General features: G+C 44.9%; 1 protein-coding gene across 2 annotated transcripts; it reads right to left on the reverse strand.

The window, feature by feature from the left end:
* Window positions 1–1413: 1413 nt before the first annotated feature.
* SSR2 (signal sequence receptor subunit 2) lies at window positions 1414–8532 on the reverse strand. Of its 2 annotated transcripts, none has more exons than XM_082615963.1 (6): window positions 8461–8532; window positions 7694–7848; window positions 6929–7027; window positions 5143–5251; window positions 3147–3224; window positions 1414–2006 (listed from the first exon to the last, which is right to left on the reverse strand). In XM_082615963.1, exons 2-6 carry the CDS (start codon window positions 7846–7848, stop codon window positions 1896–1898), a joined length of 552 nt encoding a protein of 183 aa, XP_082472089.1. In that variant the 5' UTR covers window positions 8461–8532; the 3' UTR covers window positions 1414–1895. The 2 variants fall into 2 exon arrangements, with proteins under 2 accessions (XP_082472089.1, XP_082472090.1); XM_082615964.1 differs by lacking the exon at window positions 8461–8532 and adding an exon at window positions 8387–8456.
* Window positions 8533–22033: the final 13501 nt, after the last annotated feature.

A 22033-nucleotide genomic window follows, 5' to 3' on the forward strand; every position in this document is an offset into this window, starting at 1 on the left:
CCTAGTCTCCTCTGTAACGAGGGGCCAGGACACAAAGTGCTGAGTTCTGCAAGGAAAGGTAAAGACTGCCCCAGCTTTCGGCAAAGGAGTATCTCCCAGAGCTCAGACTGAGGGAGAAATCTCTTATGTTACCTTCCCAAGTTATGAAGGTTATCCTACCCTTTAAACCAGAACCCGCCCTCCTATAGGTTAACTCTTCACTGTGTTTTCAGTGGACACTACACAGATGGCAAATAGTGTGTTGCTCCAAAGACCAACAGTTCATAGTCCTAGAGGAAGACAATACATTATCAACCTAGCTCCCTCTTCCTTCCCTATGCTTGCTCTCAACCCCAAGCTTCTGACCGTCTTTCTCCCCATTCTCTTGAGCAAGTCCCAGGTCTCCACCAGGAACACAATAAACCAAAGCAAATATATCCTTCTTGCCCTCTGACCTGGCCAGTCCTGGGGTGTCCGAGCCGTAGGCCCTGAAAGAGGGATGTGAGCTGGTGGAGGGCTACTCCATTTGGAGCCTCCCGTTGTCTCCAGGTCCTTTTCATCCTTCTTGGGGCCCAGAGGCTCCAAAGGCTGGGCGAAGGAAAGCTTAAACTGGTTGGGCAGCACTCTCCCCCAGCCCCCCCACCAGAATCTAAGCTGGGAAGCTTGGTGACAGGAACAAAGCGGGTGTTTGTTGGGTTTCTCTCCTGCCTGGGAGGCTGTTCTCGGACCACGGCATTCCTGGGTCGGACAGAGTCAGCTCAGCGTGGCTTCTCCCCACTGTTGTTGCCACAATACCCACTGCCTTTCCAGAGGCCGTGCTTAGGTAACAACTCAGGGGATACAGGCGCTTCTGCCTGGCCTGAGCTCAAAGCAGAGGCATTAAAAGTAAGTTCAAGATGGGACTTCCCTGGCAGTCCAGTAGTTAAGACTCCACGCTTCCACTGAAGGGGACACAGGTTCAATCCCTGGTCGGGGAACTGGGATCCTGCATACCCCGCAATGTGGCCAAAATAATAATAAGTTCAAGCTCAAGAAAAGCTAGCTCTTAAATGGAGGAAGGCCTAGAATCAGGCATAAGAGATAGTTTCTCAAGAACAGTCAGTGAATAAATCTCCCCTAGGTGGTCTCCCGGGGCACGAGAACAACTGCAGAACACTTTTCCCCATTCTCTCCTCTACTGTGGAGAGGGGCTCACAGGCAAGGAAGGTTTAGGGGAACATATGGTGACTGGTGAGAACAGAGGGAAATAAGGGATGGAAGCAAAGGTGTTCAAAAGGGAAGGTGCGGGGGGTGGGATATCTCTGTGGGAACAGGACCCACAATCCCTAGAGCAAGGAGGCAGGAATTCAGCTCATTTGCCCAGGAGCCTGGGCAGTCAGGGCCTGAGTACCAACAGCAACCTGAGCTCATCCAGGTGATGGGAAAACAGACAAGTCAGGGTGGCATTTGTTTTTATTAGAAAACCCCATTTGGTAAGAGCTTCCCTAAGCCAGCACAGAGACTGGGTAGCCTCCAAGAGTCCCATAGCTTTCATCTTATCGTCCACCCTCTTCTGAGAGGGGAGCGGGGCGGGGGGGGGACGGGGTGGTGTCAGGCAGTCTCTGAAGTGCCCCCTCCTGGACCCCTGAGAGAGTTCACATCGCCAGCAACGTACCCAGCGGCACCTTGGTGGTGCACCACAGGGCCCCTAGGCTCAAGGCGGTTGTAAAAGGCTTTCCTGTTTGTATGGCTTCACGATGGAACCAAGGAGGCTCTCACAGACTCCAAGGTCTGGTCCTTCGCTCTGGTTGAGAGCAGGGCAGGATCAAGGAGAAGGTGGCCAAGGGCTGAGGGAGAAGAGATTGCCATTTGAGATACCCTTTGGAGTCTGGAAAGCACCTGGATTTCTTGGGAAGGGAGGACTGTGGAAGCCCCACTCAGTTCTTCTTGGTTTTGGGGGTGTCATATTTCCTCTTGCTGGAGTACCACAACAGCAGGGGGATGCCGATGGAAGGGAGAGTCATGACCCCGAAGGCTGCCCAGTCCAGCTGTGGAAGACAAAGGCCTTGCTTAGAAGTCTGGATTAGGGCACAGGAGGGGACCAGGAAGGAAGGGGTCCAATGAGAAAGGGAGCAGTCCAGCCCAAATTTTAAGCAGAACCTTCGCAGGAAGGTTCCTCTCTGGCTACTCTGGACACAGAATGGCTCGCTAAAGACCAATCTATATCTTTTGAGCTATGAAACCAAAGGTCCCACCTGACCCAACCCAATCTGGAAGAGAAGCTTCTCTCTTCCAAACAATCTTTGAGGAGGGAGATGCCCAGGAGATGCCCTAACAGTCAAGCCTCCTGCGACCTAACCCCTGCCCCCACCTCCAGCTCTCTCTTCCATTCCTCTGTCTCACATTCTGCTCTCTGGCCTCACTAAACTACCTGCCATTCCTGGATTGCACCATGCTTTTTTCTCACTTCTGAGCTACTCCCTCTTCCTAGGGTGCCTCCCCTTCCTTACCTCCTCTTTAATAAGTTAAACCTCCCTCCTCCAGAAAATCCTCCCCGACTCTCAAAGACCAGGTGAGGTGTTCCTGTTGCATCTCCTCCAGAGCCTTGTGTATGATCTCTATCACAGCACTCTTCCCCCACTGACTTGTGCTGAAGCCTCTGTGAGCCCATAAGATCTTTAACAGAAGGGACTGTGTCTTGCATTGCTTTCTCAAAGCAAAGCACAGAACTGAGCATGTAATTAGGAACCTCATAATTATTCCCTGAATGAATGAATAAATGAATCTCCTCATTCAGTACTTTAGGCAAATCTTCAAAGAATTCTCCCCTAGACTAGACTACAACGAAGTTCCCATTTAACCTTCCCAATGCTCTGCGACTCTTTTAATCTAAGCAGATATACTTTCTTAATCCTCAAATTAGACCCAGGACTCCAAGATGGAGCTCTACTCAAGGCTGAGCAGAGAAAAAGGGCAGCTTTTTTTGGTTCTGGCAATTGTGATCTCATTGCAAAAAGTCTCTAACCATGGTTAAATCAGGATATTTGATGGCTGTGTGTATCAGACATCAAAACACAGATATGACAAGAACCAACCAACTAAACATATCTTCTAAGGAAGCCAAAAGGTCCCAGAACCAAAAGCATGTTCTACTCCCAGGGGAATGACAAGAAGACTGTAAAGCTTACAAAATGGGGGGAGAATCTCCTATCAAACTCCCTCTGAGCCAGGATTCCTCCCTGTCCAGGTGCACTGGTAAAGCCAATCTGAAAAGCAGAAAAGAAGGGCATTAAGGCAAGTCTCCAGCTCTTTCTCATCTGGGAAAGGGCAGTTCCAACCAACCCAGTTCTAAGCAATAGATTAGTTCCCAAAGGCCCAAGAAAGCAACAAGATGAGGAAAAGTTTTTGAACTAGAGAGAGTTGGATGATTCTTAGTGTGTTGTAAAGATGAGTAAATTAGGAGCCAGGAGACACATGATGAACATTTACTAAAAAAAGGTAGGACAGGTATGCAGCTGAAATTAAACCCAAATCCTTCTATCTTAGCCTCAGACTCTGGGTTGCTCACCACCACTGGCCCCTCCGCCCTTGGCAATCATTTCCCCATTCCTCAAGTGGAAACACTCTTCTGTACCTCACAAGTTGACATGAGGCTCAAGTGAACTAATGAGAAGGATTCTGGAGAGTATAAAGCCCTACCCAAATGTACATTACTAGTGGAGGGGCTGAGTCTGTCCCACATTCCTTTGTCTTGGAGAGCAGGCCAAGAGTTTGAAGTGCATTGCAAACAACTTTGTTCTAGAGTGGCTGCTGAGCCTTTAATTTTGTGTCTTTTAACCCATCAAGGACCAGGTGGAACCAGAGTCTTAGAGGTGGTTCTAAAAGCACACATGATAGAAGGTATGAAAACATAACCAGGATTACAAGAATATGGTTCCACATGGTTTATAAAAAAAAGATAACTCAAAAAAAAAAAAAAAGAAGATAACTCAGAGAGTGCACTGAATGTTTAAGACTCTTGGATTTCTTTTAGCTCTATGGTTGACTCTGTTAAGTCCCTTCCTTACTGTGCACTCACTAAGTAGCCTAAAGCCCACCTGTATTTATAAATTCATGACCCAAGCTTTTTGAGGGCTAGGACAGTGTCTTAATCTGCTTGGTATTTCCTAGCGTCTAGCACCTTGCAGGGGCTCAATAAATGTCTGCTGACCTTTACATCAATCAGTTAAGAGACTGGTTATCGCTGGGTTTCCATTCTATATGGGAAACAGAAAGAAATCTAAGACAAAGTCCCTTGCTTCAAGGAGTTTATAATTAAACTGGGAGATGGGAGTGAGGGAAAGACCTAGATACAGGAAAGAGAACGAATAAAGATGGTCAATAATTAAATGTTCAAGTGGCATAGACTATAAGAGCTATAGAAGTTTAGATGCAGTCAGTGACTGTTTAGTGAAAGAATGAGTAGGAAAGAGCGATATGAATTGTAAAAGCAGAAGACATACTCAAGGAGACGCAGCTCAGAGCTAGGTCTTGAGGAGGCTTTGGATAATGAAGTGGAGGAGAGAGAGTACAGAGAGTACTTCAAGCAGAGACCAAAGGCAAAGTGGAAAGAACGAGCACTGAGAGTGGGGGAGGTGCCACAGGAAGGAGCTTGGTCTAATTAGGACGGAGGGTCTTAAGAGGGTAGAGAGAGGAAGGGAGAGGCAGAACACAGTGAGAATGGTGGAGGGTATGGCGAAAAGAGGCAGGAAACTCAGCCTTGCTGCAAGAAGCAGGGGCATTCTAAGCAAGGGAAAGACACAGACACAGCGGAGACCAGGAATCATCTGATGGCAGCACAGAAGACAGATGGGAAGGACAATGATGGCAATAAACTGGGCAGCACATGACACTGTACAGATTAAAGGTGAAGCAGAAGGGAATGCTACAGTACTCCTCTCCCATTCATTTCAACTGCTTGATTCTGAGACTTTATAATTTGAAACATACTTCCTTCCTATTTGAAACATACTTCCTTCCTATGATGATATCTCAAGTTTTTGGTCCTTCTTTTTTTTTTTTTTTTTTTTTTTTGGTCCTTCTTATCTTCCACAGAATTTAGCACCTGCTCTGGAGATTTTCTGCAAAAGTTTTCAAAGGAAGGCAGAGCTGAGCCCCATCCAACTAAGGGTTTGGGTAACTCACCACAACAGGCCCATCCTCCTGGGCCAGATAAGTAATAGTTGCTGAGGTGAAGTTGAAATAACCAGCCTTGAGAGGGCGCAGGACCACGGTGTGGGAGACGTTGCTAGCACTGACCCAAAAGTTAAGGAGGGAAAAAGATGAAGCTCCAGTTGTAACAAACTTTCAACTTAGGGACGAAACGCACCATTCACAAAAAGAGTTGCCAACACATGTAATGATTTCACATCTGCAATATACTACGAAAATAATAAACACGGGCTTTTTTCTAAGCCTGAAGTGTGTGGTATAATATGATGTCTTTCTAGCCAAGTCTTAAGGGGTCTATGACATACTCAGTATTGAGGTGTTTAAATTAAACTTTTAAAGCAATATAGGTCATGGATGAAAAATCAGTCACTTAAGGTCACAGAAAATCTTTCGCTGCCTAAAACTGCAGGAAGTTCTTGAAAATATAAAACAAAACCCCCCCAAAACCCAAAGAGAACACTTACCCTTGCCAGAAAATCTAAATATATTTTAAATCACAGGGGAAAAAATAATCTAATTCAAAACACTCAGGAAATAACCAGTAGATCCGAATAAGGGATTTATTGAAGAAGAGTCTTTAAAAGGTCACCCAGGGGATTTCCCTGGTGGTCCAGTGGTAAAGAATCCACCTTATGATGCAGGGGACACGAGTTCGATCCCTGGTCAGGGAACTAAAATCCCACGTGCCACAACTACTGAACTCGTGCGCCTCAACTAGAGCCCATGCGCCACTAACTACAGAGCCCAAGCTCCCTGGAGCCTGTGCGCTACAGCTAGAGAAGAGAAAACCCACACGCCACAACTAGAGAGAAGCCCACGTACCACAACAAAGATCCCTTGTGCCGCAACAAAGACCCGATGCAGCCAAAAAAAAAAGTCACCCAGGTCCTCCACACTAGCATCCCACTGAATTTTTTTTTTAAATAAATAAATTTATTTATTTATTTTTGGCTGTGTTGGGTCTTTGGTGCTGTGCGCAGCTTTCTCTAGTCGCGGTGAGCGGGGCTACTCTTCCTTGCGTTGCACGGGCTTCTCACTGTGGTGGCTTCTCTTGTTGCGGAGCACAGGCTCTAGGCGTGCGGGCTTCAGTAGCTGTGGCTTGCGGGCTCTAGAGTGCAAGCTCAGTAGTTGTGGTGCACGGGCTTAGTTGCTCCATGGCATGTGGGATCTTCCCAGACCAGGGCTCGAACCTGTGTCTCTTGCATTGGCAGGCGGATTCTTAACCACTGTGCCACCAGGGAAGCCCCCCACTGAATTTCTTTTTCTATTTCTTTCTTTCTTTTTCTTTTTTTTTTTTTTTGCGGTACACGGGCCTCTTACTGTTGTGGCCTCTCCCGTTGCAGAGCACAGGCTCCGGACACGCAGGCTCAGCGGCCATGGCTCATGGGCCCAGCTGCTCCGCGGCATGTGGGATCTTCTCAGACCGGGGCACGAATCCGTGTCGCCTGCATTGGCAGGCGGACTCTCAACCACTGCGCCACCAGGGAAGCCCCTGAATTTCTTTTAAAAGCACCTTATACATCCTCACCCAGCCACAAACATCTGTCTACAGTCTCCCGATACAGAATGTTTTAGAACTTTATGACCTGAACTTCAGGAACCTCCTTCCTCAGGCTCACCCTAAATCATGCTCACACAATACTCACCAGTCTCTCTTGCCCCATCTTATCCAGAGCGGTGACAAGAATGACCCTGCTGATTTGCTTCAACATTCCCACCCACCACCACCAGCCTTCACCACCCAGTGTCAAGAGGATACGGAGCAATTCGGTCCCATTTGACGTTGAGCATTCCAGAGACAATGCCAAAGTCTTCTGGAGGGAAGGAATCATCAGATAATTCCACATCTAATGCAGCACTAGAAAAGGGAGGAAACAAAGAAAGGTTAGTAATGGATATAAAAGTAAAGGAATCAGCAATCAAATCTGCCTGCCTGTCCTAAAAAATCAGAACTACAAAAGACAGATATGAGTCACAGTTATTTGGGTTTGTTGCACTGAAGAATCCCAGCCAAGGCCTGGATTCTGGGCACCAAAATACTCAAATATCTAGGAAAAAATGGGCCTAAATCCATTTTTGCCCCAATTTCTTCTCACGTGTGTGTGTGTGTGTATAAGGAGGGGAAAAGGAGCCAGATGCATGTGGAAAAGAACATTAAAGGGAATAGAGTTAAAAAAAAAGACCAAAAAAATGCTAATGAAAGAAAGGAAGCTGAAACTAAACCCCTGAGGTAACGAAGGATCATACATTTTCTGCCTTCTCATCTTCCCCTCCCTGTTTCATCACAATTCTTGCTTCTTCCCCACTCTGAAACTCTTCCAGCTCAAAAGGTGGAAGATGGTTCCCTGTAGCTTAGGTAAGAATTTCCTCCTCTTCCAGAAGTAGATCCAGCAGTATATTCATTCACTCATGGTATCTGTTGCTGGAAATCTCCCAAAGATAAATCACTGCTGGTCCCTGTTCCCAGCTGGGAAATCTAAGAAGCCTGAAAAGGGCCCAACCTATAGCTCCAGGGCCTCCTTACCTTGAGCCAACATTGTAGATGTTGTACTGTAAGGTCAGGTCTCGCCCCTCCACAGCATACCTATTCAGCAGTGATTTGGAGGCCAAAAGCCTGGCTCCTTCCTCTGCTTGAGTGACAGCAAATAGAGCCAACACCAGGAATGCCAGCAGCCTCATCTTTGGAGAAAAAAGCAAAGTGAGCAGTCAACCCAAGCCTGTAAAACCAGCAAGAGCTTCCTGACAGCGCTTTCTTACAAAGTGTATCAAAACTCTTTTGAGCTTATCAAAGCAGCAGCCCCTTCTACAGAGCAGTCTCTAAGCCATCAGCGCCCTGGGTGCTCCCCAATTGGTGCGATCTTCTGAGAGGACTGCATGTGACCAGACTCCTTGGGCCGCAGGATTTCGGCCGATCTCGGACCTGCAACAGCCTCTAGCTTTCCTTCACGCAGGAGTCCCCCACGGCTGCTGCCTTCCCGCTGCTCCCCCTTCTCCACCAGCTTCCCTGTGATCCCACGCCGCGCTCGCAGGTCCTCCCCCACGCCCCTGTATCCCACCCTCCATCCTTCCCCCGGGATCCCATTCGTCCTCGCCCTCCACATCCCTTTCTGGGGCCCTCCGAGAGCTCAGTCCGCTCTGCCCCCTCCCCTTCTCTTGCCAAGACTACACGTCCTCCCGCCGACATGCCCTCTCTCCTCCCCGCCCTCCCCGAGCTAACACTCAGCCGCTGAGTGTTGTGCGGACGTGAAACTCCCCGGCTCCCGCTGGCACACCCAGTGCCTCCGGACTCACCGTGCGCACCCTCAAAGCCTTTCGTGGGGGGTGGGGGGGCGCCAAAACCGGAAGGGAGCGTCAGCACCCGAAAGACCGGAAGTAAGCTCTGGCCGGGAACTTTGGTGCTCTTCCCGATGCCTTCTGGGAGTTGTAGTTCATAGACAAGCCCCACCTTTCCCTTTGTAGTACCCGCCCGCCTCCGGGATGCGACAGCTCCAGGAACAGGCGTGTGTGTGTATTCTCCACGCTCTTCTTTCTTTCTTTCCTGTTCTTTCTTTCACGCTTCTATTATTCTGCAGTCTAGAGTGACTTTTCAAGCTGGCTTGCCGTTACTGTAGATGACCAGCCCCTGATTAAGTGCTTTGCGGAACTGGCAGACCTAGAGATTAGGGTCATCTATGTAAAGTGTACTGTCGAACTAGGAATTAGAGAAAAGCTATTTCTCTCGAGGCTATTCTTCGTATTCCCAGGCGAGAAATTTAGTCATCCCCTATATCCAATAAGTCACCAAGCCCAGAACTTTCTTTAGAAGCCCTTTAAGGCCCCGCAAAAGTAGATCCTTTCTTCTCCATTCCCACTGTACCCGCTTTAGTTCATACACATTGCGGTTGCTGTTTTTCATTGCTGTGGTCTCGCTTTCTTGGGCCTTTCCCGGCGCATTTCAATCAGCTACCAGAAAAACTTCCCTAAACAGCATTTTGAACAGTAGACTCTATGTTCAGAGGATGGACTGTGAAGTTAGGCAGTCATGAATTCAAATCTCCCTTCGGTCACTTGCTGTTTAGGTAACCTTAAGGCAAGTGTTACTTCTTTAAAAAAAAAAAAAAAAATATACACACACACACACACACACACACACACACACACACACACATATATTTATTTATTTATTTGACTGCGCTGGGTCTTAGATGCAGCAGGCGGGATCTTCATTTCGGCCTGAGGGATCTAGTTCCCTGACAGGGATGGAACCCGGGCCCCCTGCATTGGAAGTGCGGAGTCTTAACCACTGGACCACGAGGGAAGTCCAAGTGTTACTTCTATAAGCTTTGGTTCCCAAATCTGTGAAATGAGATAATTATAGTATTCTCAAAATGCTGGATGATCAAATAGGATAATGTATATAAAACTCTTAGCATATTGTCTGGCACATTTGTGTGCTCAATAAATGGTAACTATCAATATTGCTATTATCCTATCTCTGCATTGTGGCATTCCTTCATTCAGTATGCACTTTTTGGGCACCTAATTTGTGCCTAGTACTGTTCTAGGTACTGAGGACACAGTGATGAACAGGACAGATAAGGTTTCTACTTTCTGGGGGCTTAACATTCTTGTGGACTAATACACATCACCTGTATTTGTTTTAGTATCTCCCCCCATTCACCACCTCCCTGGCTAGAGCTCTTTGAGGACAGGTGGTCTGTTTTCCATTGCTTAGTGTCATGCCTGAGCACACAGGACATACTCCAGGAATGAATAATAACAAATTCTCTACACACAACCTTCAGTCTGCTCCTACTTCCTTTGTGTGTGGCTTCCTTCAAATGCCCTGTTGCCTCTTTCCTATCCAAATCCAAGCCCTCCTTCAGGGCCCCGCTCTAGTCTCATCCCCGCTGGGAAGCCTTTCTTGGCTTTGCCAGACTGCATTGCTCTTTTACAGCACCACAGATTAGTAATTTTTTTTTCTGATTGTTTCTGATCTGGAAACTCTACTTTCATGATTAGATGCTATTTCTCTAGTATATACTTATCCAAAGGTCCTGCAGCAATGCTGAACACACAGAGGTGCTCAAGAAACACCTGCTGATTGGAGGAATTTTCATCATCTCCGTTTACAATCTCCCTAGTGGAATCTATTCTGACTAGAGGAGAGATTTTGAGAGTCAACTGCTGGGAATTCCCTGGTGGTCCAGTGGTTAGGACTCCACGCTTCCACTGCCAAGGAGAGAGAGAGAGAGAGTCAATTGCTAAGGGAAATGTTTCTGTTGAAAGACTTCCAAAAGAATACAACTTCTTTCTGCCATCCTCAAGAGGACCCCAAACCAAGAGATTGAGTAGAACTTTGTTAGATGTGCAGAGAACTGTGTGCCAGGAACAGAGGCATGCAGAGCTAGGCTGCTTACTGTGCCCCCAGGATTGTGTCACTGGTTTTAGGTCCTATTTCCTGGTGTTTAGGACAGAGCCCAAGCTGCCCACTGACCTCTCTTTTGGGATCTGCAACAAGAGGGCCACCAACAGATTGTGTGACCAAGCTGAGAAGGAAGTGGCAAGCTGCTTTCTTGCCAGAAAGGTAAGCACCCAGAAATAGGGCCTTGCTGACAAATCTAGGGGCCTCAGATGGGCCTCCGTTAGCTAGAAGTGGTAAAGGAGTGAATATGAGCCATGCCAGTTTTCAGGTAACATCCAGAATCAAAGCTGTTACAGTAACTTTGCAACAATAATTTGTTCTCTTTTACATTCATTTTTTTATTGTGGTAAATATACATAACATGAAATTTACTATTTTAACCATTTAAAATGTACATTCAGGGCTTCCCTGGTGGCGCAGTGGTTGAGAGTCCGCCTGCCGGTGCAGGGAACACGGGTTTGTGCCCCGATCTGGGAGGATCCCACATGCCGCGGAGTGGCTGGGCCCGTGAGCCATGGCCGCTGAGCCTGCGTGTCCGGAGCCTGTGCTCCCCAACGGGAGAGGCCACAACAGTGAGAGGCCCGCGTACCGCAAAAAAAAAAAAAAAAAAAAAAAAAAAAATTGATGTAAAATGTACATTCACATTGTTGTGCAGCCATCACTACCGTCCATCACCAGAACTTTTTCATCTTCCCAAACTGAAACTGCATACCCATTAAACACTAACTCCCCTTCCTCCTGTCCCCAGCCCCTGGCAATTACCATTCTACTTTCTGTCTCTGTGAATTTGACTACTCTATATACCCCATGTAAGTGGAATCATACAAAAAATCATTTTTAATTTATATAAATAATACATGCTTGGGCTTCCCTGGTGGCGCGGTGGTTGAGAGTCCGCCTGCCGATGCAGGGGACACGGGTTCGTGCCCCGGTCTGGGAAAACCCCACATGCCACGGAGCGGCTGGGCCCGTGAGCCATGGCCGCTGAACCTGCGTGTCCGGAGCCTGTGCTCCGCAATGGGAGAGGCCACAACAGTGAGAGGCCCGCGTACCAAAATAAATAAATAAATAAATAAATAAATAAATACTTAAAAAAAAAATCAAACAATACTGAAATAGTGAGTATAAATGTCAGGATGCAAACTTAGATGTCCAAGAAATGTTAACTTCCTTATTTTTCTACAATCAAACCCAATTTCTGCTTCCAGCCCCTTTTCCATCAGGTAGTAAGGACTTAAATCCCTGTTAATGTAGGGACTACCCAGCCATTTTCCTCCAATGGTGCCTCTAGGTTTCTAGAGGGCTCCCGATGTGCCACAAGCATGGGGTGGGGAGGGGATCAGGGACTTCCGGTGCTTGGTCATCAATACTTTTCCTCTCTGGTGGCCACTGAGACATCTGGATCCTGTCTGCTCTTGGGCTGTGAGTTCACACAGAGTGCAGGTGCACCCCCCTCAGCCTTATCCCAGGCCTTCCCAGGCACAGTGCTCCTCTCTCTCCCTCTTTCTTTCCCTCTACTTTCCGTGCCTCTCTGGAGCCATAGGGAACTCGGTTGAGCTCTCACAGGCCCTTCACCTCTTCCTTGCTATTCAGTCACTCCTCAATTCCACAAACCAGCCTGGGACCTGGGATGAGCAGAAATCCTGAAAAGTGTCCCAAACCCCCTACCTGGGCACAATGTGCATTTTTGGGAGCAGGCACAAGACTCCTCTTGCTCTTGGATTCACCAACCCATTTGGGTTTTTCCTTTGCCATCCCCTCCAAATCCCAAACTATGTCAAGTCGGAGCTAGCGGAGCCTCAGAGCTCTTCTGAGGGATTTATCCACAGATAACTAAGATCCCCTCTCTCCTGTTCTCTCCTCTTTCTTTTCTTTCTCCCCAGTTTGGTTGAACTCTATCTAGATGAAATCAGTTGGGTGAGGGGATAGAAGTGATGGAAAACCGGCTCTAATGTCTCTAGTATTCCTTCAACAAAAATTTACTGATCATTCTCCAAAGTGCCAAGCAATGTTCTGGGCCGTAGGGCAAGAGCAGTGGACAAAACAGACAAAATCTCTGCCTGTCTCTCAAAACAGACAGAATGCCATGCCTTTCTTTCTAATGAGGCACTGTCCCATAGAACTTTCAGTGAAAATGGAAATGTTCTATAATAGCTCCATTGTCCAATATGTTAGCCACCAGCCACATGTGGCTATTGAGCACTTGAAATGTGACTGGTCAGACTGAAGAACTAAAATTTTTAGCTTTATTTCATTTTAACTAATTTCATTTTAAGTTTGAATAGCCGCACATGGTTAGTGGATTGGACAGCACAGCTCTTTTATATCCTGACACCTCTCTGGCCTTTGGCTTTGAATTCCAAAAGGCCAGGGTTTTGATACCCAGTAAACCTTTTCTCTGCTTTTCTTCTGAAACAACACTTCTCCCCATCACTGGGAGAACTCACTGTCTGAGGTACAGCATATTGGACAGCTCCCAGTGAGTCCCCAGGAAATGCCCAGATCTTGACTGATTCCACTGAGTGCCTGAACCCAGGGGAGACACCTTCCCTGTGGTAGGTGCTTCTGGGTGTACAAAGCACAGAGTGCTCCCCTTCCTGTCCTCCCCCTTACTCCCAGTCTTCCAACTCATTAAGGGGGAAGGAAGCTGCACTTCCTTTGGAGGGCTAAAGAGAGCCAATAGGAGACTGTGGTATGAAGGACTCCTGTGTCTCCCTTAGCCCCTTCGCCTTTTTTTCCCCCCAACCGCACCCTCATCTCTAGGAATGAGGAGCTATTTTAGCATAAGAGCACATCATCCCTGTGCTCTGAGAGATGGTCTCTATGAGCAAGAGAGTGGCTTGTTGGATGGTTGGTTGGTTTGCAGATGCCACACTCTGAAGAAGACATGGCTTGATTCACTGTGAGGCCCCCAGGAAGCAGTCAGAAATAGCAATCCCCACACGTTACCACAGAAAGAAGCAACGGAAAGAAGTAGGGCCTGGGACTTCCCTGGTGGAGCAGTGGTTAAGAATTCACCTGCCGGGCTTCCCTGGTGGCACAGTGGTTGAGAGTCCGCCTGCTGATGCAGGGGACACGGGTTCGTGCCCTGGTCTGGGAGGATCCCACATGCCGTGGAGCGGCTGGGCCCGTGAGCCATGGCCGCAGAGCCTGCGTGTCCGGAGCCTGTGCTCTGCAACGGAAGAGGCCAGAACAGTGAGAGGCCCGCGTACCGCAAAAAAAAAAAAAAGAAGAAGAATTCACCTGCCAATGCAGCGGACACAGGTTCAATCCCTGGTCTGGGAAGATCCCACATGCCGTGGAGCAACTAAGCCTATGCGCCACAACTACTGAGCCCATGAGCCACAACTACTGAAGCTGCACACCTAGAGCCCGTGCTCCGCAGCAAGAGAAGCCACCGCAATGAGAAGCCCGCGCACCTCAAGGAAGAATAGCCCCCACTCGCCGCAACTAGAGAAAGCCTGTGCACAGCAACGAAGACCCAATGCAGCCAAAATAAATTCATTAATTAATTTAAAAAAAAACTTAAAAATAAAATAAAATGTCACTTAAAAAAAAAAAGACGTAGGGCCTCAGTGGAAGGACTGAAAGTAAATAAAGAAAGGAAAAAATGGACTTCCAAGTATCTGCTCCAGGCTGACTCCAGAAGGCAACATTGGGGGAAAAGTGAATCCATACATGTCCCACCTCTCAGGCCAGGAGTCTATGTGTGTTAATGACCAACTACTAATGGGTCTATTTTCTTTCAGATAATAAACTGTGCCCACCCATTCATTCTTCCAGACACCAGGGCATGACTGGCAGTGTTGGCGAGCTCCTGTTCTCTGCTCCCACTCAACTACTGCACCCACCATGCTTTCATAAGATGAGTTCTCACCAAGTCTGTTCCCTCACTGGATGGTGAGCATCTAGAGGGCAGGGACACACCTTGAGTTTGTTGAGTGGCTACCCTATAGATAGTTATTGGACAGAACTGAGTGATGGTGGGAAAAGAAAAGCAGTGCAGCTGACCACGCAATAGTTAGGTTTGGCTGGAAATGGAGGAGAGGTGGGAAAAGAAGGCCAGGTTACAGAGCCAAGAACATTGTCTAGCATGCCCCCACGCGCAAGTTTTTATTCTGAAAAACTTGAAACCTATAGAAACTTGAAAGGTTGGCTCAATTAACACCTGTATGCCTTTCACTTAGATTTACCAGCTGCTAACTTTTTGTTCATTTACTTTGTCTCTCTCTATATAAACTAATATATGTGTGTACACAGACACACACACACACTACACATTCACTTATACATTTTTTGGAACCATTCAAGAGTCAGTTGCACATCATGATACTCCATCCCTGTGTGTGTCAGCATGTATCTCCCAAGAACAGGAACATTCTCTTCCGTAACCCCAATAACATTGTTACACCCAGGAAGTTTGACACTGATAAAATACTATTTTCAGATAGAATCCATATGCAATTTTTGCCAAAATGCCCTTTAAGACTTTTTTTTTTTTTTGCGGTACGCGGGCCTCTCACTGCTCAGTCTCCGGATGCGCAGGCTCAGCGGCCATGGCTCACGGGCCCAGCCGCTCCGCGGCATGTGGGATCTTCCCAGACCGGGGTACGAACCTGTGTCCTCTGCATCAGCAGGCAGACTCTCAACCACTGTGCCACCAGGGAAGCCCACCTTAACCATTTTTAAGTACACAGTTAGCAGTATTGAATACATTCGCATTATTGTACAAACATCACTACCCCCATTTCCAGAACTCTTTTCATCTTGTAAAACTGAAACTCTATACTCATTAAATAATAGCTCTCCATTTTCCTCTCCCTCCAGCCCCTGGCAACCACCATTATACTTTAGGTCTTTATGAGTTTGACTACTCTTAAGTACCTCATACAATCATACAATATTTGTCTTTTCTTGTGACTGGTTTACTTCACAGCATAATATCCTCAAGTTTCATCCATGCTGTAGCATATTACAGAATTTCCTTCCTTTTTAAGGCTGAATAATATTCCATCGTATGTATATACAACATTTTGCATATCCATTCATCCATCAGTGGACACTTGGGTTGCTTCCACGTTTTAGCTATTGTGAATAATGCTGCTATGAACATAGGTGTACAAGCATCTCTTTACAACCCTGCTTTCAATTCTTTTGGGTATATACCCACAAGTAGAATTTCCGGATCATAGTGATAATTCTGTTTTTAATTTTTTGAGAAACCACCACCATACTCTTTTCCATAGCAGCTGTACCAGTTCAAATTCCCACCAACAGTGCACAGAGTTCCAATTTCTCCACATCTTTGCCAACACTTGTTGTTTTCTGTTTTTTTTGTTTTTGTTTTTGTTTTATAGAGCCATCCTAATGGGTGTGAGGTGGTATCTCACTGTAGTTTTACTCTGCATTTCCCTAATAATTAGTCATCTTATCATGTGCTTATTAGCCATCTGTATTATCCTCTTTTGAGAAATGTCAATTCAAGTCCTTTGCCCATTTTTTTTTTTTTTGAACTAATTTATTTTATTTATTTATTTTTGGCTGCATTGGGTCTTCATTGCTGTGTGCTGGCTTTCTCCAGTTGCCGTGAGCGGGGGCTACTCTTTGTTGAGGTGCACGGGCTTCTCATTGCGGTGGCCTCCCTTGTTGCAGAGCACGGGCTCCAGGCTCACAGGCTCAGTAGTTGTGGCTCGTGTCCTTTGCCCATTTTTGAATTGGGTTGTATGTTTCATTGTTGTTGAGTTTTAGGAGTTTTCTATATATTCTATATATATTTCTATATATTCTATATCCCTCATCAGATATATGATTTGTTGTGGTTTTTATTTCATTAATTTTTTTTTTTTGGCTGTATGCGGGCCTCTCACTGTTGTGGCCTCTCCCGTTGCAGAGCACAGGCTCCGGACGCGCAGGCTTAGTGGCCATGGCTCACGGGCCCAGCCGCTCCGCAGCATGTGGGATCTTCCTAGACTGGGACACGAACCCGTGTCCCCTGCAGTGGCAGGCGGACTCTCAACCACTGAGCCACTAGGGAAGCACAATTTTTTAATAATAGTATACAACCTCATGAGTTAATGGTGAGATTTCTTTTTAATATTTATTATTTATTTATTTTGTCTGTACCGGGTTTTAGTTGTGGCACACGGGATCTTTAGTTGCAGCATTTGGACTCTTAGTTACGGCATGCACAAGGTATCTAGTTCTCCGACCAGGGATCGATCCTGAGCCCAGTGCATTGGGAGCATGGAGTCTTACCCACTGGACCACCTATTTCATTAATTTTTGCTCTTCTCTTTATTTTTCCATCCTTCTACATTCTTTGGGTTTATTTTGCTATTCTTTTTTTAACTTTCTGAGCTGGTTGCTTAACCCATTACTTTTCAAACTTTCTTCTTTTCCAATATATGCATTTAAGGCTACAAAATTTTCTCCACATACTGGTTTAACTGCCTCCCATCAGTTTTTACAGGTAATTTTTTATTATTTAGTTTTTATTTTTTAATTTACATTGTTATTTCTTTTTTGACCCATGGTTTACTTATTAGTATATATCCTTATTTCCAAAAATCTTGGGTTCTAGAAAACTGCATTATGATTAGAGGTCATATTTTTGTATTATTTCTGTTCTTTAAAATTCATTGAAAATTGCTCTTTCTTTTTCCAGCATATATTTAATGTTTGTAGATGTTCCATGTATGCTTCAAAAATATATATATATATTCTATACTTTATTGGATGCAGCATTATATGTATTGTTTTTCACTGAAACTAAGATGCACCCAATATTTTTTTGCTAGGGTTGCCTTTAAAAAGTACCACAAACCAGGTGGCTTACACAATAGGAATTTATTGTCTCACAGTCCTGGAGGTTAGAAGTATGAGACCAAGGTGTTGCTAGGGTTGGTGCCTTCCGAGTGCTGGAGGAAGAATATGTTCCATGCTTTTTCCGTAGCATCTGGTGGTTTGCTGGTAATTTTTGGTGTTCCTTTGCTTCTACAAACATCACCCTGCCTTCATCTTCAAACGATGTTCTTCCTGTTTGCCTGTCTCTGTCCAAAAGTCCCCTTTTTTTAAAAGGGACAAGTCTAATTGGGTTAGGGGCCCACCCTACTCCAGTATAACCTCATCTTAATTAATTTCATCTGCAATGACCCTCTTTCCAAATAAGGTTACATTCTAAGGTACTGAGGGTTAGGATTTTAACATATGAATTTTTGAGGGACACAATCCAACCTATAACACACTGTTACTTTACTTACTATCAGAAAGTTTTAACATGCTGCCAATTAAACTATGACTCAATACCAGGAAACCAACAGATTAAAAAACAAAACAAAACTTCCTTTCAGAGTTGTTAAAATGTGAAAAAATCTGTATCTTAGAATGAATTAACATCGATATTTTTTCCCTGCCTATTCTATCAATTACAGAGAGAGGTATATTCAAATCTACAATTGAGGGTTTTTCTAATTCTCTTCAAAGTGCTCTCAATTTTTTTCTTTTTATATATTGAGGCCATGTTATTAGATGCATAAATATTTAGGATTATTATATTTTTCTGGTGAGTTTTACCTTTTATCGTTATGAATTAACCCTTTATCTCTTTTTTTAAATTTATTTTTTAATTTTTATTTTTGGCTGTGTTGGGTCTGGTTGCTGCGCGTGGGCTTTCTCTAGTTGCGGTGAGTGGGGGATACTCTTCATTGTGGTGTGTGGGCTTCTCACTGCGGTGGCTTCTCTTGTTGCGGAGCACAGGCTCTAGGCGCGCAGGCTTCAGTACTTGTGGCACGCAGGCTCAGTAGTTGTGGCACGCGAACTCTAGAGTGCAGGCTCAGTAGTTGTGGCACATGGGCTTAGTTGCTCCGCGGCATGTGGGATCTTCCGGGACCAGGGCTCGAACCCGTGTGCCCTGCATTGGCAGGCGGATTCTTAACCACTGAGCCACCAGGGAAGCCCAATCTTTGACTTTTAATTGAAGCATTTAATCCATTTACATTCAGTAAAATTACTTATATATTAAGGTTTAAATCTGCCATATTATGTGTACTTTCTATTTGCTCTGTATATTTTATTTTCTCTCGTTTTGTCTTAAACTTTTTTATTTTGAACAATTTTAGATTTATAGAAAAATTGTGAAGATAGTAAAAGAGTTCCTATATACCCATATCCAGTTTCCCCAATCATTAACATCTTACATTAGTATAGTACATTTATTACAATTAATGAACCACTACTGATAACTAGTTTATACTTTATTCATATTTATTTCAGTTTTACTTAATATCCTTTTACTGTTCCATGATACCATCCAGGATGCTACATTACATTCAGTTGTCATTTCTCCTAAGGCTCCTCTTGGCTGTAACACTTTTTCAGCCTTTCCTTGTTTTTGATGACCTTGACAGTTTTGAGAACTGGGGAGGTGTTTTGTAGAATGTCCCCCAATTGGAATTTGTTTGGTGTTTTTCTCATGATTAGAGTGAGGTTATGAGTTTTGGGGAGGAAGAGAACAGAGGTAAAATGTAGTTTTCATCACATCAAGAGTACATATCAGCATGATTTATCATTGACCATGATCACCTAGCTGAGGTAGTGTCCCCCTAAAGTCACTCCCCACCCCACCCCTTTCTACACGGTCCTCTGGAAGGAAGGCATGTGCAGCCCACACTTGAGGAGTGGGTGTTACAGTCCCCTCCTTGAGGGCAGAACATTTACATAAGTTGTTTGTAATTTTTCTGCACAGATTTGTCTCTTCTCACTCATTTATGTATTCAATTATTTATTTGTATCAGTACAGATTCAAGGGCATTTATTTTATACTTATTTATTTTTTTGCTCAAATTGTTCTAGCTTTGGCCATTGGGAGCTCTTTCAGTTGGCTCTTATGTCCCTCTGACATGCCCTCATCATTGTAGGTTGCTGTTTTTTAATTTTTAAATCACTTACTTTCTGGCACTGCAAGATCCACCAGACACATTTTGTCTATTTCCTGCCCCAGTCCTGGAATCAGCCATTTCTCCGAGGACCCCTGGCTCCTTTTACTGAAAATGGTATTAGAAACCAAGATCCGGGTACTAGGTGTGCTTGTTGCCACCAAGTGTCATTACTCCTAGGCCCTCTCAGCTAACAGAACAAGAAAATATGTGTGTATACTAACTCACTAATATCTGTAAATATTTCCATTTGTAAATATCTGTATCTGTATTAAGCTAAACATGAGTTCATACTGATGTCTCCACCTCTAATCTATTACTGCATAAATAATTCTAGCCTTATCACCTTGCTTATCTATAAACTCATAGTGAGAAACCTGGCTCCCACCATCCACCATTTACTTAATTGTTCAATTCTAGTATACATGTACAGTGGTATCAGAATTGTTAACCACGGGACATGTATCAACTAGATATCTGATCAACTGCATCAACCAGAGTACCCTGCTTATGTATAGTTTCTTTTGCCTTTAGTCTTATAGATTCCACTAATTTCCAAGTTACTTAGGTAATAACTTACCACCCATCCTTCAGTGAAGTTATTCCATGCACTTGTAGTATAGTTAGATTCTCTGGTTACATTCTTCATTTCATCCTGGGATCTCCTGACTTCCCTTTTTTTTTTGGCCTCACCATGTGGCATGTGGAACATCCCCGACCAGAGATTGAACCCAAGCCCCCTGCAGTGGAAGCTCGGAGTCTTAACCCCTGGACCACCGGGGAAGTCCTATATGGTTTTTTTTAGTTTGCATATATTAATGTTTACTCTTTGTGTAGTAAAGTTCTATGGGTTTTGGCAAATGCATATTGTTGGGTATCCAACATTACAGGATCATACAGAATAGTCTCACCATCCTAGAAAATCTCTTGTACTTCTTGACATGTTTGGGGTTTTTTTCCCCTTGTCTTTTTTTTTTTTTTTTGCGGTACGCGGGCCTCTCACTGTCGTGGCCTCTCCCGTTGCGGAGCACAGGCTCCAGACGCGCAGGCTCAGCGGCCATGGCTCACGGGCCCAGGCGCTCCACTGCATGTGGGATCTTCCCAGACCGGGGCATGAACCCGTGTCCCCTGCATCGGCAGGCGGACTCTCAACCACTGCGCCACCAGGGAAGCCCCCCTTGTTTTTGAAAGGTAATTTTTATCTTATTTTCCCTTATTAGTTTGGTAGTTATACATTGTTTTTCTGATTAGTGGTTTAGCAAAACATTCATCCTTGCCTTACCAACGCCTAACATTAACTGACACTTGACTTTCTACCAGCACAATGCAAAGACCTTAGTATACTCCAACTCCATTTACCACTGCCTTTCTTTTTTTTTTATTTTTATTTTTATTTTTATTTTTTTTATTTTTTTAAATTTATTTATTTATTTATATTTTTGGCTGTGTGTGGGCTTTCTGTAGTTGCAGTGAGCAGGGGCTACTCTTCATTTTGGTGCACGGACTTCTCACTGCGGTGGCTTCTCGCTGCAGAGCATGGGCTCTAGGCACGTGGGCCCCAGCAGTTGTGGCTTGCGGGCTCTAGAGCACAGGCTCAGTAGTTGTGGCGCACGGGCCCAGCCGCTCCGTGGCATGTGGGATCTTCCCAGACCAGGGCTCTAACCCATGTCCCCTGCATTGGCAGGCGGATTCCCAACCACTGCGCCACCAGGGAAGTCCCTACCACTGCCTTTCTGACTCCTGTGCTGGTGTGTTGCGCACTTTAATTCCTTGTCTATACATTTTAACACCATGAGACATTATCATTTTTGTTTTACAGTCAATGTTTATTTAGACTTACATACATATTTACCACGTTCATTGTTCTTCCTTTTATTTTTTCCTTTTTATTATGACTGAAGTTTAATTAACCTTTGGAATTTCCCTTAATGTGAGACTGCTGGTGGTGGACTGTTTTTGTCTGAAAATATCTTTATTTTACTTTCATTTTTGAAAGATATTTTCACTGGGCAGCTACCTTCTTTAAGCATAGGGAAGATAGCATTCCCTCCTCTGTCTTCCAGTTTTGCTGTTGAGATGTAAGTAGTAGTCTGTTGCTCCTTTGAGGATAAACCATCTTTATTCCTTAGGTGCTTTAAAATATTTTCTTTTTGCTTTTGCCTTTTTGCAGAGTGAAAAAGAAAGTTTAATTCATTGGGCTTCCTGAACCTGTGACTTGATGGTTTTCATCAGTTATAGATAATTCTGACCCTATTTCTTCAGATTGCTTTTTCCCCTTTCTCTCTTCTCCTTGGACTTCAATTAAGCATAATTTAGCCCAACTTACTGTCTCTTCTGTATTTTCCATCCTCTTATTTTTCCAAGGTTCATTCTGTTTCTATAATTGACCAATTCTCTCCTTAGCTATGTCTAATCTGCTGTTAAACCCACCTATTGAGAGCTTAATTTCAGTTATTTTTCTAGCTAAAATTTCTATTTGGTCCTTTTCCAATTGTGCTATGTCTGTTTCTGTTGTTTCAGGTCTCTG

The sequence above is a fragment of the Mesoplodon mirus genome (genome assembly GCF_964341445.2).
Source record: "Mesoplodon mirus genome assembly, chromosome: 3".
Taxonomy (NCBI): domain Eukaryota; kingdom Metazoa; phylum Chordata; class Mammalia; order Artiodactyla; family Ziphiidae; genus Mesoplodon; species Mesoplodon mirus.